This window comes from Sciurus vulgaris (genome assembly GCF_902686455.1).
Source record: "Sciurus vulgaris genome assembly, chromosome: 2".
Classification (NCBI taxonomy): Eukaryota; Metazoa; Chordata; class Mammalia; order Rodentia; family Sciuridae; genus Sciurus; species Sciurus vulgaris.
Genome location: NC_136462.1, coordinates 83,443,023 through 83,469,882, shown reverse-complemented (window position 1 = coordinate 83,469,882; position 26,860 = coordinate 83,443,023). Strand labels below are relative to the sequence as shown.

Here is a 26,860-nt window from a genome sequence, read left to right as displayed (position 1 = left end):
GAGGAGAGGAACATGCAGGAGGCAAGCTGGAAATTAAAACTGAAAAGAATGGGATAGTATGGAGGGAGTAGGAGAGCTGATAAATGGACATTTTCTTTCCCTTCCAGGGACCTGTATTTGTTTTTTTGAATTTTTATTTATTTATTTGTACCAGGGGTTGAACCCAGGGGCTCTTAACCACTAAGCCACATCCCCAGCCCTTTTTATTTTTTATTTTGAGATAGAGTCTCACTAAGTTGCTTAGAGCCTTGCTAAGTTGCTGAGGCTGGCTTTGAACTTGCCATCTTCCTGCCTCAGTTTCCTAAGGCTTGTATTTTGAGAGAGACACATTTACAGGGTCTGACAAGAAGCATTCAACAGTTTTCAGCATTTCCTACACACACAACTATTGTAGGAACATTATCCTAGATCTTATAGAAAATGAATGAAAAGGGACCTTGCCACTAAGGCACTTGGGGCTAATAGTGTGTATGAAGAATAGCTCTTTCGGCCCGAATAACATCTCTAGGATGCATTTACCATGACATTCATATGACCCTGTCACCTTCATCTGTATCTCTGAGTGCACGTGTTTGTTTCTTACCTCCTGTAGCTAGTGATTATGAATTCCCATAAAATGGAAAAACAGCATTTCTCTGCCTGCTAACAGATAATATGGACCTCAAATATAGAGAGTAATTGATAGGAAACTCAGATGAGTTTGTGAGCTAGAGATGATCCTAGGATTTGGAAAGCCTGGTTTCTGTGCTTTACATATGTTGTGAAGGAAAACCTTTACTTCACCCTCCTGCCTTCTGTAACTGATACCTGCAAATTAAACCGAGGCTAACAGATTAGCAAGAGAAAAGGATAAATTTTAATCTCTTAGTACAGAGTTCACAAAGAAATGGGACTCAGGGAGGAGGTTAGCATTTGGATCTTATAAATATCATTTTTTAGGGGGAGGAAGAAGATAAGGGCACTCCCTGGAAAATAGATGACTCTGGGGCTCTCCAGATGGATGGGTCCTCAGGAGAGAGAAATGATGATTAGTTTTGTGACAGTGTCTCTTTGGGTGTGGTGCTGACATTTCTCTGGTGCTGAAAATCAGTCTTCCCTGGGAAAGAATAGTGGATTATTTGGGCAGATGATGGGAATTGGGGAAAAAGTCCCTTCTGCATCATCGGTTTCCCAAATGTCTTCAGTTCAAAATAAACCTGCTGCCTCTGTGGCATATTCTGGACTCCTTGCAGGCAAGAAGTTTAAGGGCCAAAGTTCAAAAGAACTTTGTGGACACAGAGTGGTCATGCCTTCATAGGGAGAAGGAGGAGCATGAGTTACTCCACTCCTGGTTGCCTCTCCTGCTAGTAAGCAAAAACATGGGCTTCCTGGAAAAAGCTGTCTCAGAGCACCAAAGCATAAGGGAACATTTTGATGAGGGACAAGAGGAGGGTTTGACCCAAGAACGAGAAGAGTTCTCAAAACATGCAGAATTGAAGATTTAGAAATCACAGAGTAGAGACACAGCCACAAGCCAGATTAACTGTCATCTAGACACAAAGCTGAATTACCTGGTAACTAGGTTGCTGGGCAATCAAATAATAGGGAAGTTCTCATTGGAAAGGTGCAATTTATTGCCTTGAATGAGACCTCGTAATTTTTTAGAAACTATCATTCTGTGAAATTTCTGTCAAAGGAGAAGTTAAATATAAGCTACTCAGGCGTTCGACACTCCAGCCTCCCTGGGGCATGTTAACCCATGGCAGTGAAGCATTGTTAATGAGAGCACTTAATGCCTGGCCTAGGCAGAACTGCATAGGTGCAGCCCAGACTCTTGCAGAGCACAAGCAGAGGAAGCCCAATTCCCAGCACCTTCCCTGGGGACTCTAGACTCCTGGTAGTGGCTGTCAAGCCAGTGTTACTTTGTCCTGAGTAGTCAACAAGTTAGGTCATTGAAATTATGACTTGGCATTGTTTGTGGAGGCCCCTTTCCTACGTGACCAACTGCATTTTCCCTTTTCACTGAAGCATTCTAGTTCCTATAAATCCACTTTCAGGCTGTGATCAACTACAGAGCACTTATTTTACAGGTTACCTTAATTAATTAATTAATTAAATAAGTCTGTGATTATCGTTTGCTAATAACTTCTCCATTTGCTTCCTATCAAAACATCATGCCACTCACTTACTTTGACATTGCCATAATTGTCAATTTCTTAAATGTTTTTAGTTGAAAAATTGTGATTATAACACATATTTTGAATGTGTTATTGCTACCTTTCTCTATGATCTTTTTATTTTACTTTGTTTTAAATTTTTAATTTATTTTTTAACTGGTACAATGAGGTAATATGTTTCTGTAATCTTTTGATATATCACCAATTTGATATACTTTTTCTTAAAAAAAAAAAAAAAAAAGGAAATTTTTTCCAAGAATAACTGCCCTCCCCCCCAAAAAAAATCAGGATTCTTCTTAATAGTGGGATTTTCACAATGGACACACTAATAATAAATGGAGTAGAGCTGGGACTTCAAGGCCAGGCAGGTAGCCCCTCCTAAAGTGGATGGTGGGGCCTAGCTACAGCTGACGGTTGCTGGGCACGTGTAGGCCCAGCATTGACCATCTTCCAAGAGGACAAAAGAAATTAGAAATCTGGATTTTTGTGTGAAATCTCTCATTTCTTAGGGTCTATCAACCAATAAATTTGGAAATAATAACTTATTAAAATAGGAGAAAAGAAAATTGGCCCTCCGAGGAGAAAGAACAAAGCAGGAAGACAGAAGTTTTCCTTGGAGGTGGTCAGGGGAGGCTTCCCAAAGGCAGTGATATCAGAGCAACATTCAGAAGGATGAATGCAAGGGCTCTTGTCAGGTGTGGAATCGTGTGTGGTGAGATTAAGGTTGCACATGTGAAGCTGTGCAGTGGTGAGATGATCTGGTCTTTGGGGAGAATTTGAAGAAGTCTGGAAAGGAAGTGTTTGTGGAGACTGTGATGACAGAAGAGCTCTGTACCCTTGGCTGGTAAGTTCAGTCTAGTCTTAGGAGTGTCAAGGAGCTCTTGAAGAAAACTTGGGAGCATAGTGTTTTAATAGGATTTTTGTCATTGTAGACTCATCTCTGCACCCGCAGCAGCATACATTGGTGAGGACTTAGGGAGACAATTATGAGGCTCTTGCAGGGGTCCATGGAGGAAATAATGAGGTTGAGTGACAGGAGGGGGTCCTTCAGAAGGCACTTGGGAAATTAACATGATAGATTTCATGTCTGATTCAGAGAGCAGGTAATGTTAAGGGAGTGGGAAGAAACTAGGATGACTTCAAAGCATGGGGCAGCAATGAGACCATTTAACAAAAAGAGAAAATAAAAACAGGAAGAAAAAAAGATTTTGAAGGAAAGGTAATTAACCTAGCGTATGAAAGTCACTTTGATGAAAAATCCTACAGGCATTTAAATGGTGTATCTGAACTTCAAAAGAGACCATGACTAGAGGGGCACTGACTTGGGAGTGACCATCTATGGGTGGAAGTATGTGGTATCTCCCAAGGAGGGAGCATGGAGTAAGGAAATGAGGGGAACATTCACAGATGAACCTGCAGCACAAATATCCATAGAGAAGACCTAGAAGGAATGGTCAGAGAGGCCTCAAGGAGCAGAGAAGAAGCCAAAAGAGAGGCAGGCATGTATGTCATGCAGGGTGAGGTCAGAATGGTGATGCCAGTGAATTCAGATGGGCACCAGAGAACTATATGATAGATTTCAATAGGATTGATTCTTACAGTTCTGGATTTTCACTTGCTCCTTTTCCTTTAGGTTGTTTTGCCACCTCACTTAGAGAAGATTCGAGACAGATTGGCTGAAAACATCCATGAGCTTTGGGGAATGAATAAAATAGAGCTCGGCTGGACTTTTGGCAAAGTATGTGTTTCAGTGGCCAGAGAGGTAGAGTCTTGCATTGTCTTGATACCTGGAAGGGTTCTTCAAAGAGTCAAATAAGTGTGGAGACCTCATGAACCAAAACTCAACCATTTCTCCCTACCACCAGTCCAGCAGCCTATTGTTTGTCCATCAGGAGTCCACCTCCTGACTTCCTTTCAAATCCTGGTGTCTTTATTCAAGGTTTATCAGGTGCTCAACACCTCACTTAGAATAGTCACATCTCTTCTTCCCCTTGGAAAGAGTTGTCCTCTTCATGGGTGGAGAAACCTGCCTGATTCATTGTTTTTGAATCAGAAATTGTTTAACAGGCTTTCAGATGTAGTGCTAAGATTAATGGCCACACAGGGGAGGTTAGGGAATCTCTTTGACTAGAAATCATTTTTCACAGCAAATGCAAATTAACTTTGTCCTATGATTTGTATGAGGTCCTGTTTGGAGGTAGAAAGACAGGTGAGTTCCAAAGCTTCCTGTGACCCTGGCACTCTCCTGTGATGAATATTGCAGCTTAGTTACTAAAAGGTCCTTCCACTCTAACACTTCTGTATTTATAGAGCTCCCATAAAAGGTTTTCCTTAAGTATGACCACTTCTCTCCTGTATGTTCTTGTAATACCACACACCTCTCCTTTAGAGAACTTAGCAATTGCAATTTTGCTTTTATTCCTGTGAATATTTTGTTACTGCTTCCTATACCCATTTACTTTATATGCCTGGAGCTATCTGCATTCACCATTGAACTCTTAACATCCAACTCAGTGTCTGGCATGTAGTTCATGCACTCAAAAAATACTTGTTAAGGAATGAATGAATGAATGAATGAATGAATGACTTAATGTTTCAATCCACTGTTCAATAGAGTATCCATGAGCCACGTGGCTACCAAAAACCTGAAAGATAGCTAGGCTGGATTGAGATGTGCTCTAAATGTAAATTACATACTAAATTTTGAACACCTAGTAAGAAAAAAATAATAATATATCTCCTAACAATCTCTTATGTTACTTGTTAAGATGGTAATATTTCACATTTGCAATAAATAAAATATATTGTCAATATTTCACCTATTTCTTTTTTAATGTGACCACTAGAAATTTTGAAATTGCAAACACAGTGCACATTTATGACTGGTGTTAAATATTTTGGTGGACACTGATCAGGATTCTGCAATCCTTTCTGTACTGAGGAGTGCTGCTCTTCAGTAACATTAGGGTCACATGAATTTTGGATGAAGGAAACATGGCTGCCACATGTAAAATCCCTTCTCTCAGAAAGTATGTTCTAAATGCAGACACCTGTGTAGAAATAGATTCAGAGAGCCCAAGCCATTTGTAACCTGCGGACTGCGTGTACCATTTACTAGAGAGAAGAGCACCAGGTCACCCATCACCACGTGGCTATCTTTGTCTTGCTTGATATGGGCTGCCTGGGCTGTGTATCAAAGTGTGTTCATTTCTGTTTTTCATGCAGTTCCAGCTGTCAAAACTTAAATTATGTTCTTTCTTATGTTGTCACCTAGATACGGGATGACAATAAAAGACAACACCCCTGCCTTGTGGAGTTTTCAAAGCTCCCCGAAACTGAGAAGAATTATAACCTGCAGATGTCAACTGAAACCTTAAAGTGAGTGTTTAATTGAATTGAAGTTGGACTAAAGAGTGAGTGGATGATTTAATACATTAAAACTAAACTGCAAAGCTTTGTCTCTCTTGCCTGAAAACATGACATTCTGATAAATTAGTGGGCATGGTGAGTATTCATGTGACAAGAGGATTTAGCATAGTGAATAGCCAATCCACCATTGTTACTTAGTGTGTATATTTCTTTAGAGACTGTTTTCTCTTTGCTAGGAATGGGGAAAATGTGTAGGAGGCAGAGAAAAAGATGAGAAACAGAGTGAAGGACAAAGTGCCTCTTGAAGTTCATAATAATAAGATAAAGGATATCTAAAAACAAATGGGAAACATGACTTGATTCATTGAAATTCAATTTTAAAACAACTCTCAGCTTCACTCATGATCCCAGTCAGGGTCCTAAATAAGACTGTCACTTTTGTAGCCCAAGTTTATGCTTGTTGCCTATTCTGGTTTTTTTAAATTTCCCTATTCCCTAGCTGTCCATGCAGAACATTCAGACATCATTTTGTTGATAGAAGAGTGTTCTGTGAGGTGCTTTTTCTTACAACCTCACACATGTGATACCTTCAATTGCATTGATGCTTCTCGAGGGAGGATCTGTGTACACCATGGTGTCCGGCACAGCTCGTGGCTCTACACAAACATCCGACACAGCAAATATTTGCTGACCTGTGGGTTTGATATGAGAATTCTCTGTTCCATGGAATTAGAAGCCAACCATAATTCAAAGTGAAATTATAAATGGGAAAATGCCTCACAGAGAGGCAATTACTAAGCTTCTCTTTTGTTCTTCTTTTTTATCATCTGCATCAAAAGTTGTCCAATGGTGACCCATGAGACAGTCAGATCAGCTACCTCTCTTTCTGTAAATAAAATTTTATTGTAACAAAGCCAAGCTCAGTGGTTTACATATCACCTAGAGCTGCTTTTGCTCTGTAATGGCAGAGTTCAGTAGTTACAACAGAGATGAGTGTGTCCCCAAAGCCTGAAACAGTTACTATCTGTTCCTTCCAGGAAATGTTTGCCAACCCCTGATCTAAATGAATAACTAATATACATTTTTATCAGCTAAGATACAGGTTAGCTTTATCTTGCAATTCACCCTTATCTTCTCCTTCCGTTACTTCAGAACGCTGCTGGCCCTGGGGTGCCACATTGCTCATGTTAACCCAGCTGCTGAGGATGAACTGAAGAAGGTCAAACTGCCCAAAAAGTAGGTGATTTTTCAGTGGTTCAAGCCTTAATGCTTTGGACTGAATTTTTAAGCTGGGGAGTGGGTACCTGTGTCTAAAGGCAGACGACAGCCCAGGTACTTACTAGCTCAAGATGTTCCCTATTACTGGTTACTTAGAAGACACTGAGGCCCTCAGGCAAAAACCTGCTAAGCAAGAAGTATTTCAGGGCCTCCCCTCTTGCTCTTTCTGCCCAGACCTAACACTGTTAGTTTTGAGCTAGGAAGTTTGAAGACCTCAGATGGTGATACTGTGTTTGGTCTACAAGAGTAGCATTTGGCAAAGGAGCTTGAAAATTCTTGGTAGTCACAGCAGAGAGTCACTCCTCTGGCACTGGGCCAGCCTTATAAGTCTTTTGTGGAAATATAAGGCTCTGCCAAGATTTCTTTGGCCCCCTAGATCTGTATGTGTCCTACTCTCCCTCCCACCCCCGACATTCAGAGTCACACTCTCACACATTCAAATACTTGCTCACTGGTATAACCTTTGGCTGCCTCACTCACCTGCTCCCATGTGTGCCAGCCCTGGGTACACATGTACTCACACACAGGTGTCCTTGTTACTTGGTGCCAAAGCAGTGCCAGCTTTAGGCAATCGCTTATCTTCCTCATCTTTCCTCCTAACCTCCCAAGCTGCCAGGCTCTGCTCACACACACAAATCCTGTGGCCAAGGAAAGCACATCTGAGAGATGGCAGCTGGAGAGGCAGGCTGCTAGTTAGGGTTGATAGGGTTGGTGCTTATCCTTGCATGCTGACTCTGCCCAAGAGCAGGTATGCTGAGAAGGTGGACTCAGAGCAGTGTTTTGTGCCAACAGGAGACCCTGGATCTCATGCTGCTCTGTTTTCTGGATTAAATGGCCCAGGTGTCTCACATTTGGCTTCTGGCCTGGTCTGGGCAGTCAATGATCCTGAGGCCTGAGGCCACGGGCATCTCTGGACTTGCATTCCCACATGGCTATAATTAACTGCTCTCTTGAGATTCACTCTAGAGTGCCCTGGTGTTCTCCACTCACACACAGTATCTACCTCAACCACTGAACTCTCTCACATCTTCACCTTAGCTATGAGATCACAGACATCTGAGGCTGCGACTCCAGATCTGGACAGCTAACTGCTAAGGTCACTTCAAGCTCATACATTCTCTGCTGTCATGATTTTTTTTTTTTTTTTTAATTTCCCAAAGTAAAGATTTAGCTTTCCATGAGCGAGTGACCATTTTATGCTGATTTATGAGAAAACATTGGGCTCAAGGTCTTGTCCTTGCAAATCTGGTTTTAACTTTGTATGTTTTCAAAGTAGGATGAAAGAGCTGCTGTAATATTGCAGCATGCTGAATGTGCCTATCATTTGTACAGCATATAGGGAATTAGATTAAAAATAAGGGTATTGTACCAATCTTCTACTTCTCTGACAGTCTTCTTTGGGTATAATGACAGTGGACAAAGGGCTTTATCTGTGAACTTGAAGTAGAGCTGAGCTGTCCATCAGCCACAGAAGGGAACTTCTGACTGTAGCTTCATTTACCTCTTGATCTAAACTCTGTAATGGGAGAATCATAAAGATCTGTTCAAAATATATCTACTTTTGCACCCACTTGTAGCTACGTGATGTCCAATGGCTATAAGCCAGCCCCTTTGGATTTGTCTGATGTGAAACTGTTGCCGCCTCAAGAAATTTTAGTGGATAAACTTGCAGAAAATGCACACAATGTTTGGGCAAAAGACAGAATAAAACAAGGATGGACCTATGGCATTCAACAGGTGAGAAATTACTGGGCTAGCCATGCTGGAATAGTTAGGAAATATGATCATACATCAAAGTGCCATTTTGCTCTGGAGAGTGTTAGATTGGAAGATGGAGATTATCCTTGCACTCTCTCTTTCATATCCAGAGTACTGGATGGAATTTGTGATGGTCACATTGCCATTGACTCCAGGCATAATTCCAATTTTGCAGAAATGGAGAGGTTTACCTTTCACCATTATTATTATTATTTTTTGAGATTCACTCATCTGTATTGCCCTGCACATACACCCACCTGCTGTACTATCTCTTTTCCATGCTTCTTGCATTGTAGAAAGTTGAGCTTTCATGCCACTCCCCAGAACCAAAGCTAGGAAAAAACCAACATCATAAGTGAGCAGAATTTCTGGGATGGTTCCAAATAAATGACAGTGAGGGTGAAAAGGAGAACCTAGACCAAAAAAGGGACAAATCAGCCTGATCAGAAACCTGTGCCCCGTTATCTCAGTCCTTTGAACATAGGATTCCTGGGCAGAGTTTCTGTCTTGAGTAGGACCTTAATAGCCAGGTCACAGCAAAGAATCAGGCAGTTTAAAGCCAGGGTTTGGTCCCAAGCCATCTACACACCTTTTTCCTTAACATGCTTTCTAACTACCAGTGGTAGGGTTATATCAGGGAAGTTTAGGGGTGGCCGTGTGCACATGAGTTCCTTGGTACCTGAGCCTCCAAACTCACACATAACTGAAAGCCAAGAAAAATATAACCATGAATACCATAAAGGCTTGGTTAGTGAGTTCAAACAGCATGCCATGTGGATTAGTGCAGGTGACTTGTTCTGCAGTCATACCTACTGTCTTCTTAGTACCTCCTGAGGAACTAAGGACTCTACATCAGATGTTTACTTTTACAATGAAATGGATCCACTCTGGCTCTCCCACCTCTCCTGATGTTTCGCTATGAGGTCTTGTTAAAAGGCTCTTGTGAGGAGGCTACCACAGTCTGTGGTGACATAAACTTCTGTAGGGGACTAGTTCTTCAAATCCTTTCTGCCTCGCCTTGGGACTGGAGGTTTCTAACCAATTTCATGACACTTCATTTTATGTGCAGGCTGGCACTACTAACGTGTTTTTTTAATACTAGCTTTGAGCATTAGTAAAATTTTTCCATTTATACTCATTTAATCCTGAAGAGAAGTGGCAAATATGTACATTGCTAAATATCAAGGCACTTGGGAAAGAGCTAATAGACTAGTACAAACCAGCCAGGCAGCCAGGAATGTGTGAGTGGGATGAGCTATTTGTAAAGCTGACATGTGTTTTCTTGGCACCTCTTTCCTCTGGCTTCACACAGGATTTGAAGAACAAAAGAAATCCCCGTCTGGTGCCATATGCATTGCTGGATGAACGCACCAAGAAGTCCAACAGGGACAGCCTACGGGAAGCCATTCGGACGTTCATTGGTTATGGGTATAACATTGAGCCATCAGACCAAGAGCTAGGTATTGAGCTCAGATTAATATTCTGGGCCAAATTTGCTAAATAGGCCCTCTTCTGGGAAAGTGCTAATTTTAAATAGGTCTAACTTGTACTATTAGAAATGGCATTGTTTAAAATGGCATATTTTCTTAAGGGGGTGGAGATCATGTTTGGTGTAATGCATCATCCAGTGATGTTTCCATGATAAGCAATTCTGTGACCCGGGCTCATAGGAAATATATTATCTCTTCTTATCTTTGAGGGAAGCTAAGCTCTTCAGAACACCTGCTCACAAAAACCAAGTCACTTTCATTTCTTTTATTCTCCAAAGATGTATCAGCTTACTTTTAGACCAAATAATCACATCTCCAAGAGTCAAATCCTAGTGCTGATTAAAATCACCAGCTTATAATCGGTGAACATGATGTTATTATTGTCCTTTACTCCAAGAGGTATCACAGGCCACAGGGACAGAATTATAAGTGATTTGCGGGATGGCTTTGGACTCAGACCTGGATTCAAAACTTTCACTTACTTGAATGAGTGATTAAACAGCTCTTGAGTCTCAATTTCTATTTATTTATTTTTTGTCTTTAACATAAAGGCAGTGTCACTGTGATAGTGTCACAGTTCAGGACTATTGTAAGGACAGAAAGAGATGGCCTCTAATAGATCTACTACAGAGTTATCACTCAGCAAACGGGGTCTTGTTAAGAGAATGGTGATGATTGTTATGCTATAAACAGGATGTTACAGTGCACAGTGGGAGCTCTATGGCCATCTTGGTTGTCATCCAGTTCTTTTGAGGAATGCTACCTATTTATTAAAAGACTCTGTACTCTCTTTTCCTCTCACGCCTTCTACTCATGTTCTCACAATAGCTGATCCAGCTGTGGAGAAAGTCAGCATAGACAAGATCCGATTTTTCCGGGTGGAGCGATCATACGCAGTGAGGTCTGGAAAGTGGTATTTTGAGTTTGAAGTGGTGACCGGAGGAGACATGCGGGTCGGCTGGGCAAGGCCAGGCTGCCGGCCTGACATTGAGCTGGGGGCTGACGACCAAGCCTTCGTGTTTGAAGGCAGCAGGGTGAGTCGGTATAGTATCCACACATCCTCAGTCCAAGTTTTGCTTCTCCAAACATTCCCCTGGAGGCTGGAAATATTGAGTGTCTGGATCTTAGGTTTGAGAGGCCCGCACCAGTGGCTAACGAGCCCTGAATGAACACTGCCTAGTAATTGTTTCTTTGTTCTCTTCTGGCAAAGGTGAGGACTGTGCCCCAGGTCCTTTCTATAATCATTTCCATATCTGTTCTTTCGCCCAAGCCATCAACTCTGCTCCATTTGTTGAATACTATGCGGTGGTTGTGTTGGAAATCTTACCAATTTGTCCTGGCTGCTCTCATAGCTAACTAGGAATCAGGAGGCTCAGGTCACCTTTTCTGATGAGCCTGTGTGTCTCAGTTTCATTCGATTGTAAGACAGACCACTTCTCCCTGAGTTATCCATGGTAGAGAGGTGAGTCCTCATAGAATCGTGTACCATGAACAGTTAGGAGACACTACTGCTGTGGTCACTTCTCCAGTGGCATGGGTTTCTAGGACCTCTTTCTCTAAGCCCTGGGGTCTTGTTTTGCAGGGACAGCGTTGGCATCAAGGGAGTGGGTACTTTGGGCGAACCTGGCAGCCAGGTGATGTGGTTGGTTGTATGATTAACCTGGATGATGCCTCCATGATCTTCACACTAAATGGGGAACTGCTGATCACCAACAAAGGCTCTGAGCTTGCCTTTGCTGATTACGAGATTGAGAATGGTAAGTCTACCTCCTCCCCATCCCAACTCCATGGGGTTGAAGGAAAACCCAGGTCTGAGTGGGCCCTTCCACTTCCTTATTTGGAGTACATTGCCTTTGTATATTTCCAACTTTAATGATGAAGACTATTCCTTATGCCATCATTTTAAAAGCACCATGACAAATGATAATGACAGTTTATACAGCATTGATATAAATTCTGAATTTCCATATCGATTGAGCTCTCCCTCTACTTCCTTGCACCTTGGTATTCAAGGTACCCCAGGTTTTCCAATATTACAAAGGAAATGCTCCTTGTATATAGACTAATGTCCTTGGCAGGAGAGAAGAATCAGGGAATTAAAGAATTATCCTTTTATTCTGATTTGAATTGTCAGTCTGCATGTTTGTGTAATTGAACTTGATGCTTTGATGAGAACCATTGAAACACAAAAGTTAGACTTAGTTGTTCCCTTGAATGAAATAGAATTTATTTTGAAATTCAAACATGCTGTGAAGCCAAAGCAGAGTTGTACTATTAATGGCCATGAATAGACTGCAATCAGCACAGAGCTTCCAGCTAGACAAAGGAACAGTTAGAGCTTGTTATTTCCTGTCTACATCACTGTGTTCTGTATGCAAGATTGCTGGCACACCCGGAAAGAAGCATTGGACTGCAAGTCAGTGGACTTGCTCCTACCAGGCTGTGTGGCTCTCAGGAAGTCTTGGCTTGAGGCCTGGGTTTTACTTTCTTCATCTCTACCAGGGAGTAAAAGGATAGATGAAATAAATTCCAGTGTTCTTCCCAGATATGAAATTCTGTGACAGTGACTTAATGCCTGCTGTGTGCAGGCCCCGGGGCTCAGTGCTGTGCCACCCTCTGCCTCTTGCTTACAGATGAGGAGGAGGCTGCTCTGAAAAGGGCGGCAATCTTGGCTCATACCCTGTCTCTGCCCCCATCTCCTATACCCTCTTCCCAACCCCCAACATCCTAGTTGACTTTTTTTAACCTCTTTGAGCCTCATTTTCCCCTCTGTAAATGATTAGGGCTTCTTGTAACTCTAAATATCTAAGACATTCCAAAAGAAACAGTTCCCATTTCGAAAGCAAGAAAACACAAATATAGGAGACCATGTATGTGTAATGTAAATGTCCTTTATTTGCAGAATGCTTTAAGTTTTGTAAGTGACTTTCACGCTTTTTACAGAGACCCATCATTGCAACGTGCATATCCAATTGTACCTTTTAAGAGCTCTAAAGATACTTGGGGGAATAGAAAGGTGGCAACTCAATATATTTTCCTAGAGAAACAGGATGACTAACGCCTGATGGGTCATGATTTAATGCCTTCTGGAGGGATTTAAAAATCAAAAGTTTTAAAGAAAGCATCCTATTTTGGGAGACAGGAAAAAAGCGTTGCCAGCAGAAGTGTCTTGTGTGCTGGTTCAGAGGCAAAGGAGAGGGAGAGCCTTAGGTGGCCATGAGAACAGTGTAGAAGAGCCATCACACCCAAGCAGTGCTGCCTCCTGGAGGAAATGAAAAACTGGGGGGTTGGAGCTCATCCCCAACAGAAGAGGCTCCCTAGGTCAGAATGGATCCAGAGACTGAGGACCTTTCCCTGGCTTTACCATTGAATGAACTGGAAGACATAACTTATCTATTAGTCTTTGGGTCCACCATAAGGCAGAGATAAGAATTTATCTCCAAGTTTATCACTTTAATGCCAAGTGATGAGAACTTTATAAAGTCCAAAGCCTCTATGTTCCAAGTGTGGCCCATGTCAGAACAGAATCAAAAAAATGCATGCTCAAAAGAAACTGGGATTTGTATGGTCTAAAACAAATGAAAATGTAAGTAGAAGCAGTGTTAAAGGACTTGTTTTCTGATTATAGACTAAATAAAATGAAAATATGAAAAGGTAACTAATAATGCAAAGCATCAAATTATAAATAGCAAGTGACTACTATGTAATGGGAATTCTGTATGAATGCTCTTTTAATTGAATGTGGAATAAAGAATGTGCCCTCTTGTAGAAGTGTATTCCCATCAGAGGATATCATGAGGCTAATGATGCAGTCATTAGTCATGAGAGTAATGATTGGGGAACTTTAGGAAAGGTTGGGACAGTAGGAGAATGGAAGGTTTGTATATGTGCTTCACAGACAGTGGAGATGGACAGGTAGATGAAGTGCAGGTTACAGCCTAAACACCTAGACTCAGACCTCCCCTTCCAGAAACTATTGTCTCATCTGGGCTACACACTCTTGGATTCACCCTCTGGGAAACAGGGAACTGATACAGGGTTTGAGCAGAGAAGTGTTTTAAAGAGAGAGATGTTGCAGGGTAACTTTGCTTTCTAAGATCATCTGTGTTATAATGAAAAAGAGATGCCTCATAGGCCTATTGTGTACAGGGACATGATTTGACCTTCAAAATAATAAAGTCTATTATTAGGAAACTATTTTATAATAGAATTGTACTGTAATATGTTCATACATTATACTGTAGCATTGTATCACAATTTAATAACAAAGCGACAAGGTAATTGGAAGGCTCTTTCAGTTGTATGATAGCTCAGGAATTGGCAGAGGGGGCAGTTGAAAGGAAGATGACATGCCATTCTTTGATAACAATAGCCCAGAGGCCTGGAATAACCATGTAGCATCTCTGTTCTCTGCCAAATATGGAAAGAGGCAACAATTCTTGCCTTGAGTTGTTAGGAAAACCATCTGTTGGAATAAACTTGTCATGCATTGTGGCCCCCATATACGCTTGCCTGTGCCTGTGTTCTAGTCACCAGCACATCAGCCTTGATTCAAGCCATTACCCCCATGAGGGTAAGGAGCCCTTTTGGGGGAAGGAATAGGGGCCGACATTACAATTTATGGCATTATTTATAAGTTGTCATCTCCATTCTCCTCTGCATCATGCTCGTACATGCCTCATTAGAATTTTTCTAATCATTGCTCTGACCCAGTCCTTGCCCAGGACCATCACCCTTCTATACTGTCACATAAAGCCATATGGAAGCTCAGAAGCCTCCAAGGTGTCAACCTTTTCTTCTCCATTTAAAGGAGAGGAAGATACAGTCCTTAGCATTCTGCCAGACCTCAGGATGTTGACATCTGGAAGAAGCTTCAGTGTGGTCCCCTGAGGGCCATCCTCATCCTGCCGCAGCTTCCATGTCTGCAGGGGCAGCCTCCCGGGCTCTTCCTGTCCATTGGCCTGTCTGAGCTGAACGGATCCCCCAGCTCTGTTGGCAGCTCTTTGGGAAGCAGAAAATAAGACGTGTTTGCAGGAAGTGTCACTGCCATCTGCATGCACACATGCTGGTGGCAAGGGACCCTGCCATGCTCTCTCCAGATGGGAGCTGTACTTCAGAAAGCAACTGTGGCAGGGGAGCATGGTGCTTCTGTGTTTTGTGCAAGGACTGTGACCATCACTGGGTTACCCCTGAGCTCCATCTTCTCCAGTCTTAGGAGGAAATGCAAAGAGATGAACAAAACATGTGATGCTGAGATGGGACTCTCAGAAACACCCATGAAAGGTCTGAGGCCACCTAACCACCACTCTCCAGGATCTCAGCTCTCCCCTGCTGGTAGTGGTTCTTCTCCATGTCTTTTTTCAGTGCAAAGAGGATTGAAAACGGATCCAACATTTGGGTTTTCTGGAGAAGTGGTTTCTTCCCAAGCTCCCAAATTATAAAAAGATAACCAAACTGCTGTGCCTCTTCCTATTCACAAAACCAGGATGAGGCCTTGTAATACCAAGTTTATCAGAACCTGACATCCTCTATGAAACATAAATGCATGTGTTCTTACTGTTCTTTTACCGCAATGATTCTGTATTCTTCTTGACTCAAGATGATGCCATTTGGAAAATTCTCCTCAAACCTCCTCAAAGATGTCAGCATAATCTTGTCTATTAGCCTGCATGGAGGAAAGGGGATTTCTTTACCCCTTTATATTTCTTTTACTTCTCCAGTCTCATTTTAGGCTGTGGGTCACTTTAGTTGTATGCAAAATGCAAATCCTTGTTTATGACAGTGTCCTTGTCAAATAGGTTCTTTTATCCAGAGTCAGGTGGCCACCTGTGTGCCTGGGGTGCTTTGTGATCGCAGGTCTTCAGCTGCCTAATCTAGAAACAAACTGGTAAGCTACATGACACAGGAAAATGATTTGCAAAGGGAAGTAGGAGTTAGTCACAAAGCAAGTTAGAGTAGGTAAGAATTCAAAAACAGGCATCCCAGTTTCAATCTCTGTTGTTTCTGGACTCCTGCTAAAGCAGCTTTGTTCACACACTGGTTCTGTAGTTTACCAGGTAACAAAGAGGTGAGGGAATTATTCAACTTTGTAAGTCTTTGTGTTAAATGGCATAATAATAATGAGTGCTGACATTGATAAAGTGGTGACTATTTGCTGTGGTTTAGTATATCACTGCTGCCCACCCCCATCTACCTACCATGCAGAGTTATGAAGTTACATGAAGCATTAATGCCACAAGTAAAGAAGTTCTAGAAATGGAACCTCTGCCAGGTGAAGGGAGCCGTTGCAAGTATCCAGTTGTCAAATCTTCCTCAGGAGAAATTGTGGCACTTTATGAGGATTCATCTCGACTCTCTGCCTTTCTGGGTTTCTCTTTTCTGACTCAGACCTCGGGTTTAGCTTATCTTTGGTTTCTCAGAACCTCCCCAGCTGTGCGCACTTAGTCCCCAGGAGGTCCCTAACACTTGCCGCCTACTGCTTTCCCATCCTTGGCCTCTGTTGTCCCTGCCTTCCCTCCTGCAGTGTCTGCTCCCCCAGAAGAGAGAACTTCTGCCCACAGGGAGAGCAGTTCACTTTGTAAAGAGTGCAGCCTTCTGCCCTGGGACACAACTGCTGTTTAAATCTAGGGCATTTGTCCCTTACAACATTCACGTCCTCTCCTGCACACTACTGGCCACTGGCCTGTGACTCAGAGGGTGTGAGATCACATTCCATTTTGTCACTCATCCTTCTCATGACCTTGATCATGTCAGTTGCCTCCTCAAGTCTTCAGTTTTATCCTCAGTAAAGTGTTACCCCCTCTGCTGATGCTTAATAGTAAGGAAGAGTTCAAGTTCCTTAGAAAAAAGTCTTCTGGCAATATTAACTTTTCCCCTTACATTGTCAGGAGGTCTGAGACTGGGAAGTTATTTGTATGTCCCAAGGGGAAACCCTTGCTGCTGCTTCACATCCAGGCCTTACACCTGCTGCACACTAGTCCTGCTATTCATGCTCATGAAGAAGAACAGATTTTCTTAAGACATCCTATCCTCTGATCATATCAATGGCTCCAAGATAAAACTTCCACAAGGGTTCGTTTTACCCTCCTTAGCAGAACAGCCAAAATACTATCATGGAAGAAGGGATGGTTTATAGCAAAAATATTCACACTTTTATGATCTGTTCCTTGTTCCAATTTCTGAAAGCTCCTTAGGATTGGAAGAGTTATTTTCTTCTCTTCCTTTACATGTGTCGTAGCACATAGCAGAGCCCTCTGTCCCAATGGAGACCCAAGAAAGTTAGCTGACAAACCATCTTTATTCCATACTAGTATCAGATTTCCAAGGGTTACTTATTTATTTAAAAGATATATATCTGTCTGTAGGAAGGACTTAAGTTCATCAGCCATAGCCCCTAGCACAAAACTTCCAGAAGCACACCAGTGCTCAGGGTGTCATGAGTGGAAGCCTATCCAACTTCCCAGGCCACCTACTTTCCTGAGAGGCTGGTCTCACGATCTGCTTTCAGCCCTTGGTGACCCTGAGAGGAAGCTCTTCATCACTGTCATTCTACTGGGATTAAAGTTGTCTCTCACTTACAAATGGTTTTAAGCATATCTGGGTCCTAAATGAGTTCATAGCTTCTAAAACCAACCTGCTAACTTGTGAGAGATTTACTTTTCACTTGCATGACTTCTTATTTACACAGAAACTTCATGGCATAGGGAATAGTATGTAAGTACTCACTCAAGGAGGAGTGCATTTTGGCATTTTTTTCTCTGAAGGAAAGTTCTGTTGATTGTAGATGTCCCCTACATTGAACTTTAAATTTCCCCTGAAAGGAGCACACTACCCTAGGAGCAGTGCCTGTTATTTTTGGGGAGTGGGCTCCAGCCAACTCCTGCTTTAGCCATCAGCCTCAAAGCTGTCCCCTCCCTTCCAAACACTTGCTGCTGCCTCAGCTGCCCGCCAGCTGCCCGCCTCCCACATCCTCCCAAATCCAAGATAATTAGAGCTTTCCCTGCTTTGCTGATTTGTTGGTCCACAATTATGATTTATAAATAACCCACAAAGAAGAATGCCAAACAACTTGAACTTCTGCTTTGGTCTATTCTGAATGGTAATTTTAAATATGATCAGGATGTAGAAGTGAAGTTGAAGGGATGAATGTAGATGTCAGAAGGACAAGAGTTTTCTCTGGTTCCTGCATGAAACTCTGGCTCTCCTGCTTAGGTGAGGTGGGGAGTACATAGAACAGCAGAATGTTAGTGCTGTCGTTTAAAACTTCTCAGCACCACGCTTTCAAAACATAAGGAACCACTGGACCTCTCATCTCACTGAGGAGGACACTGAAGCCCAGAAGAGTTAGGGGATTTGGTCCAACTCATTTTTTTATGAAACATAAATTTTATTATATGCATTTAGGGTATACAACATAATGTCCTGAGACAGGTAAAATGTTCTGTACTTTAAAAAAAGAGCATGCATTATCTCACTTAGTTGCTCGTGTCTTTTGTTTTTTTTGTTTTCTGCTCAGTACATCTTCTTTAGGTTTGTTGTTTTATTGTTGAGAGCATTTAAAATTTCCAAGGGCCTATGGTCAATTTTAAATAAGGCATACAGAAATATTTTCACTTGTTCTTTCTATTAGTTTTCCTTTTCCAGTTAATTTTGATTTGCATTTTAAGAATAATTGTAGCTAAGTTATTGTTTTTCCCAAATCAGTTTGAAACAAATTCACTATACTTTCTCACACACCAAGGGCAGAGGTCATCTCCAGGTGGCCTCTTGTTGTTGACAGTATGTGCCAGGAAGAATGGCAAAGGCTAGTGTCCCATCTTTCCTACTGGATCTCGAAGGTCGGGTGTCCTCAGGCTTCCTGGGATGGGCCTGAGAGCTGGAGCAGGACTCTCTCCCTTCTGCAGGCTTCGTGCCCATCTGCTCTCTGGGGCTGTCTCAGATCGGCCGCATGAATCTTGGGATGGATGCCAGTACCTTCAAGTTTTATACCATGTGTGGCCTCCAAGAGGGCTTTGAGCCTTTTGCTGTCAACATGAACCGAGATGTTGCAATGTGGTTCAGCAAGCGCCTCCCAACGTTTGTCAACGTACCGAAGGATCATCCACACATAGAGGTATCATTACATATAGTGGGTGGCCCTGGCAGGGCAGGTGGGCCAGGCACTAAGCTCCCCTAATGCTCCTGTCAAAGGCAGCTGCTTACCTAAGTCCATGCCCAGGCTGCCTACCAGCCACCTCCTACCTGGCTCTTAAGGCCACAGCTGCAGGCATCTTAATTGGGACAGCTTAATGGCATCTGAAAGGAACAACCCGTCCATACAGATTGTTCCCCAAGTCTTGGGGCCATTGAGTTTTCTCTAGATATTCCTATACTGTTATTGTCATAGTAATACAGAGTCCACAGACCTTTCATACTGTTTACTTCTGAAGTGCAATACTTGCTCTCAGGATTTATCCTGAATGTGTGTGTTCCTATATGATCATAGCACTATATCTCTTAGACACTGTTTAATTTCTGTTGTCATTTCCAAGATTTTAAGCTGAGTTGTGATGTTGATGATGACACCCCCAACCTAAAAAGGGGGAGCTCAGGGAATCCAAATATTGTAAGGAGCTTAAGTTGAATCCTGGTTCTATATTTAGTGACCTCTATTTTGCCCCTGCCCCTTTAGTGACCTCTATTTTGCCCATGCCCCACTCCCTATTTTTCTTGCGTTGGGTACGGGAAGAAAAGTACTGATGGAAAGCTGAATGATCACTTTGTGGCAGCATCCCTTGGGTCACATTCAGTGGCTTGCTTCAGCCTGACTCTGAGTGCCGTTAACTCACCCTCCAGTCTGAATTCAACAAGCATCATCTCTTAATTCCCCACTGCCACTCCCAGTCTTAAATAGTAGGGATTTTTCTCTGCTTCCTCCCTGGCCAAAACTTTAGAAAGGTGGCTCTTAAACTTTGGGAGGTCATGAACCCCTTTGACACACTGATAGAATCTAGACACCCTCCACTTAGAAAAAAAAACACAAAGTACACACAAGTAAGGATACTCATGGCCCCCAGAATAAGAACTGTTCTCTAGCAATCAGGAGAGATCATATTACAAGAAAGTTCTTTATTACTCTGCGTTTACTTCCTCTGACCAACCCCCTTCTTTACACACACACACACACACACACACACACACACACACACACACTTCAAAAATTCAGTTTTCATCTTTCCTCTCCATCTCACTGCCTGCAATGCTTATGCCCCAGAACCAGGAAATGCCTCAAAATTCCAAGTAGGCTATGGGAGCCCCAGCTCTCAGGTGGCAGCAACTGGCAGAAACAGGAGCCCAACTAGGGAGGGGAGTATCCTCCATGGGAGCTGAATGTCTCTTCTTGAGCTTCGGGCTTCCTGCATCCTCTCCCTTAGGTGCTCTCATGCCCAGTAACAAGGGAAATCTTGGGGAAATTTTCATTTTATCCACTCACCCCCGTCTTTGTGGATATCACTCTACATTATCCAGTTATTGCCCCCTTTTCTGAAATTCATTCTCCACCACTGGCCTTGAGGCGAACCCAGTGGTCATGTTTTTAAATCTCTAATTTCTACAGCCAGGGCCCCAGTAATAACAAGAATCATGGTTTGAGTAGCATTGGTGACTGCATTCACTCATAGTTTGCAGAATGCCTTGCTGTATGCTACATATGTCAACAAGAGAAGGAGGGACAGGGTCAGGGTCAGGTGCTCCAATATGTCAGAGTAAGGACTTGTGGTGTGTCCAGGTCGTGAGGATTGACGGCACCATGGATAGCCCTCCCTGTCTCAAGGTGACCCACAAGACATTTGGCACACAGAATAGTAATGCCAACATGATCTACTGCCGGCTGAGCATGCCCGTTGAGTGCCACTCCTCCTTCAGTCACAGCCCCTGCCTGGACAGTGATGCTTTCCAGAAAAGGTGAGTGTGAAGCCTGTGACCCTCAATGGTGCTCATATGCCTGCTCTAGAGCTGGCATTCTGATTGCTCTCCACCTCAACTCAAAAACTCCACACATAGGTTCTCCTGCTCTGCCAGGCAAAGAAATGAGGCTGTGTGTGCACACATGTGCATATAAGGATGAATGTGTGTTGGTGCACGTAATTTAGGGACCTATAGAGCTAAACAGTTGGGCTTTATTCAGAAGTTTCTGCTTTTTTGGAGCTCTCTGAGCCAAGCCTCCCTGCTACCCACAATTCCTGTTTGGGGGTCAAAGGAAGGTGAGTGCATGAGAGACTGCAGTGGCGCTGCAGCGGTGTAAAGTTAGAAGTTTCTGGAGGCACATGCTGCTGCCTTTGCTTGCCTGTGGGCATTGTCCAGCACTCCAGGTGTGTGACTCATTTGTGAGTAATATGACTTCTTCCTTCCTGGTAAGGAATAGATTTTTTGCTGTCTCCCCACCCCATTCATGTCTATTTTTAACCATTGATGTATGCCTGCCGTCTGGACTTGTCCTGTTCAGGTCTCCTGGAGCATTTCACTATCCCCCAAGCTTTTAAACAAGAACAGCTGCTTGAGGGAACAGGATAATCCATCTGAGGTGTCCCTGACTATGTAACTGCAATCTCCCCATCCCCCTCAGCTCTAACTCACCATCTGGGCTGAGGGACAAGCACTGGAAGTCACAGCCCTCCCTTGTGGTAGCAACTTACAAATGAACAAGTCCCAAGGCCAATTGCAATCACTTGTGTATAGAAAACAGCCAGTTTCCTAAACTTGCCTTGATCATTAAAGGTAGATCAATTGCCTGTCAGAACTGTGGGATTCTCTATACAACAGAATTACTAAAACATGGATTATCTTTCCCCCAGGAAACAGATGCAAGAAATACTCTCTCATACAACAACAGTAAGTAAATGTGCTCAATTATGGTTTTAATTATTGGATTCTTTGCTATGCCTGGTAATATGCCCCTTACAGCAAAGATCCATCTAGAGATCTTCTTTAATTGCCAATTACTCTGTCTTTTAATATCCATCTTGATGCTTCCAGAACATGTCTGTGGCATTTCTCAAATGAGGGAAAGAAAGATAGTCATTCAGTCCAAAGCAGAAACTTACCTGGCGCTCCTAATTGAGCTTCACTGTGTACTTGGTGCCCATTTGTCATCAGAGACCTTACACTGCCTTTCTGATTGAAATAAGCATCAGTTAGCAGGGTCTTAATTGAATGCTTCTATTTGTTCTTCTGTGTAAACATGAATCGGCTCCCCTATGTCTCTGTACAATGCCAGCACTAATGTTGAAAGCAATCAAATGAGAAGGAGTGGAAGCCAGTCCAGAGCCGGAAGCTACTTTCAGTTCCTTCTCCGTAGCTAGACAGTAGTCAGAAAGCAATATTTCCTAATTTTTTTTAGCATCTACCCCTCAGGAAAAAAAAAAAAAGACTATGGAGGAAATGCATATGTTGCCCCTTCTACAGAGTTAACCTGCAGTCCTGAGTTTGTAGGTTAAACACCAGGGTAAGATTCCCCCTGTGCAATTTACATACTTACTGTGGGCAGACACTGTGTTAGGTACATTGTGTCACTATTTCATTTAATCTCCATTTGATTATTTAAAGTTAATTTACTTGGCAACCCCATGAGACAGGTGCTACTGTGCCCAGTATCATACACAGAGAGCACGAGAGTCAGAATAACTGATTGCCAAAATTCAAGCCTAGGTTGGTCTGACTGACCCTTTTACCTCCTGATCAAGAAAATTCAAAAGACTATAAAAGTGAGAGCTACTGGATTAATCATAAATCTGCTCAGTTTTCCAAAGAACATGAAGAAGTCATCCCCTTCCTCTCTGCTACAGCTATGATGGTGTCACGGCGTCATACCTCACAGATTGCATGACCCTCATCAAGAGCCGCTGTCCTTTTCAGCACTATCTGTGGTTGGGCATGATGGCCACACAAAGCACATTGACTGGGACAGGGGCTTTTTCTTTTATGGTTTCTTTTTCAAGACTTTCCAAAAACAAAACAAAAATACCTTGGACTTCCCTGTGGAAGTAGAAAGGGACAGGTGTTCTCTGACCCTTGGCTGTTCTCTTTGAGGGTAGGGACTGTGCCTGCCTGCCCAGCAGCCCAGGGCTGCAGGGTGCTCGGGAGAGGTTAGGAGTCTATGCTGGCCATTCTGAGAAGATGCCACGGACTCTACCAACAGCATCTCTTGATCTCATCCCTGGCATCTTCTGGGCAACAGGTGACAGAGTAAGTGCTCACTGCTCCAGGTGCTAAGGCAAAGCAGAAAAGGGAGAAATTAGGAACTGGAGTCTCTATTCAGCTCTCAGTCCAAGTCCAGACTGTAGTATATGAATCTTCATAAAAGAGGGCCATGTGCCCCCCCGGGGGCCACTTACCCCTCTGTTGTCCCTCCACAGCAGTGCTACTATGCCATTCGCATCTTTGCTGGACAGGACCCATCCTGCGTCTGGGTTGGATGGGTGACTCCAGACTATCACTTGTACAGTGAAAAGTTTGACCTGAATAAAAACTGCACAGTGACTGTCACTCTGGGGGATGAAAGAGGCCGGGTCCATGAAAGGTAAGGGGGTTCCCCAAGAGGCCGAGTTGACCATTGGGTTACTCACTCCCTCCTCCCAGCAGTCTTCTTCCTTCCACTCCACACCACAGCCCAAAGGAAGTAGGCATCCTAGCCTGTCTTAAAAGGGGAGCAAGAAGTCACATTTCGATCCTTAAGGAAACTGGGGAGGGGGTGATTTTCTCTGAAACTGAGAAGGAATCTTAGTGAAGATCAGGGGTAATTTTATCGTATATATAAACCATGACCATGGAGATAGACAGATGTGGTCTGAGGACCCTCTCAGATTTTTCTTCATGATTTTAAGGTAGGCCCCAGTTTCTACAACATCAGAATGAGACAGAAGATCCCTGGGTGCTTGAGAGAAGTCAGTTCAAAAGTACCACATGGCATAGCCATTGATAAACTCAGAACTGCTCACCCCAAAAGTTTTTAATCGCTAAATACATAAAGAATATAAAATAAACATAACAAATTCATGAGAGATAACCACTGAAGAGACCTTAGGGTTCTTAAGGGAGAATGTGTTTTGGGCACACTTGCATCTTTCCACTGTCCGTTCCTACTGTTGTCAGTATCCTTGGCTAGATGTGCCCCACGGGTCACCTAGAAGACTGTACCTTATGGCCATCATGTTCCCACCTTCATGAGGTATGAGAGCATCTTTCCCTGCACAGCCACATACCAGATGTGATAAGTTGTTTCTCCAACTGGCCTTTCCTCCCTGCAAAGTCAAGAGCATTTTGCAGTCAATACCCTTTAAATAATACTAGTGGGCAGTTGTGGCCACAGTCACTGTCCTGAGGGACCCATGTAGGCAGATAGTTAAGAGTACTGACTCTGAAAGCAAACTTACATGCTTACTAGGTTTAAAACTAGATCCCAGTACGTATTAGCAGTGCCACCTTGAATCAGTCACTTGACTTCCCTGGGGCTATATTTCCTCATCTCTAAAATAAGAATATGAGTCATAAAATTTTATGAGGGTTAAATGAGTAATTCATAGAAAAATGCTTAATACAGTGCCTCACCTCAAGTACTCAATAAATACTATTATTATTATTTCCATTTTTGAACATCTATGTCGAGAGAGCCAGAATAGATATTAAAAGCAACATGTGGCTTAAGTTGGAAAGTATATGAAAACAATTGACCAATTTAGATTTTTGTTCTTCAGGCAGAAATGCCCATCTCATTTGAGTGTCTTGCTCCTGTTTGCTGGCTCTACTACACCAGATACACCACTTGATTTATCTGGACTGCACTGACCACATTTATTGTGACAGTTAACTGACATGTTAGCTCCTAGAGCAAGAGCTAGTATATAGTAGTATAATTCTTAGTTCTTTGTCCTACATAGTAAGCAATAGACACAGGATCGATTTTCAGATGTTATGGGGCATTTTTACTTTGGGTCCACTTAAAATATGTCCAAATCCTGCCACTTCACAATCTCACAGATTTAATACATTATTAATTGAATTCTGTATTAGCCATCAATGTATTTAGAAATTCAGTCACTAAAAAACACCAACAACATGACAACAGTTTGGCTTTTATAGAAAGCTAATGATGGCTGTTACTCTTTGAAAAAGGCAATTGGTACTGGCCCCAGCCTTAGGGCATTCATATTGAGGAAACAGCCCCATTGTTGTTACCCTAGAGGAGAGGAAAGGAATGCAGGCCTACAGAGGGGAATCTCCATTCCCAGGAGATCCTTGAGCCAGTAAAATCCTTGGATAATCCAACCCTTGGCTTGCCAAATGAGAATTAGTCCAAAGCAGCGTTCAGAGGGTGCTGTGTTCCAAGGCCTGTCCACCAAGCATGCTGAAGGCAGGCTCCCTCCCTAGCACTGCTGAGGGCCACAAAAGGAAGCCATGCTTCTTCACATCAGGTGGACCTCAGGATGTCTGAAGGAGCTGCTCAAGCATCAAGTATAGAGTTCATCTCTCATTTAACCCGAGAAAGGGCATATCGTGCTACTTCACGGGCCTGGGTCTCTCAGATATGGTATCCCAGGATGAACTTAAAGAGAATTGACTGCCTCTTGCCACATAACCCATCACAAGTGGCTCTGGGAGTCACCTCAGCCACTGCGCATCTTCTCCAAAGCTCACCCAGAGTATGAAGTCCTACAATTAAGGAGTCAGGCTTTGGAGCCTTAAAGTCCATGTTATTTTGTTTTAAGTGTAGATAGCTATTGTAGACAGCAAGTTGGTGGATATCCAATGGTGTAGGAGGGCAATGGTGTACCTGGGAGCTGGGAAGGTCAAGGTAGTATAGATGTGGGAGGTAGAAAGGCATCAGAGATAAACTAGACTTACTTTGTAAGTCTTCTCAGATCCAGTCCTGCCATCCTAAAGAATACAGGCCTGAGTTTCATACATTTTATAGATTTTTTCCTATTTTCCATATTGAGAATCTGAACACAGATTTTTATTTCTGCCTCTTATACCCAATCCCTGTATAAATTTGCCCAATGTGGTCACCTTCTCTATACCTTAATTTCCCATCAACACTGAAGTAGGAACACTATCGTCCTCATTATCCATTTCACAAAGGTGAATTGATACTGAGTTAGGAATGCTCTTTGGAAAGAGGTAGCCTTCTACACTGCCATTTCCCTAAATAGAGTGGCTCATACATATATTATATTGAAGTTGAATTAATTCATTTAAGAAAAAGCTCCTTGGGCTGAACAGAAAACTTCATAGGGAGGTTTGTAAGGCATAACTCCTGAGTATTGATTGCAAATCACCCAGTTCAAATTCTGTGCCTTCCTCCCCCTCTCTCTATGGCTCCCAGTGTGAAACGGAGCAACTGCTACATGGTCTGGGGCGGAGACATTGTGGCCAGTTCCCAAAGATCAAGTCGGAGCAATGTGGACCTGGAGATTGGCTGCCTTGTGGATCTGGCAATGGGCATGTTGTCCTTCTCAGCCAATGGGAAAGAACTCGGCACCTGCTATCAGGTAGGGATAGCTTCTGGGGCTGAGACAGGGTTGTCCCAGGTCTGATCATTATGACTGTGTTCCTCATTCTTTACTATATTTATTATCTCCACCCCATTGCATCCAGTGGATAAGCCTATGTGGTCCACGATCCATTTAAGACTGAAGATAAACACAAAGTACCTCTACTTTGTACTGAGGGAAAACAGTATTTGTTATCATATCATACAATCATATTATGATGGACATATCTGATCAATAAGAGGGAGAAAGTTTTCTTTAGTGATGAGCTCTAAAAGGTTATTAA

General features: G+C 42.8%; 1 protein-coding gene across 1 annotated transcript in view; it reads left to right on the top strand.

The window, feature by feature from the left end:
* RYR3 (ryanodine receptor 3) overlaps positions 1 to 26,860 on the top strand; it is a 506,360-nt gene that overhangs the window by 288,983 nt on the left and 190,517 nt on the right. Inside the window, 12 exon segments of the mRNA XM_079126345.1 lie at positions 3,790 to 3,894; positions 5,431 to 5,534; positions 6,678 to 6,761; positions 8,381 to 8,540; positions 9,874 to 10,021; positions 10,880 to 11,085; positions 11,634 to 11,808; positions 18,955 to 19,163; positions 20,817 to 20,992; positions 21,883 to 21,919; positions 23,443 to 23,606; positions 26,409 to 26,574. Of these exon segments, the coding sequence (XP_078982471.1) occupies positions 3,790 to 3,894; positions 5,431 to 5,534; positions 6,678 to 6,761; positions 8,381 to 8,540; positions 9,874 to 10,021; positions 10,880 to 11,085; positions 11,634 to 11,808; positions 18,955 to 19,163; positions 20,817 to 20,992; positions 21,883 to 21,919; positions 23,443 to 23,606; positions 26,409 to 26,574 (1,734 nt within the window).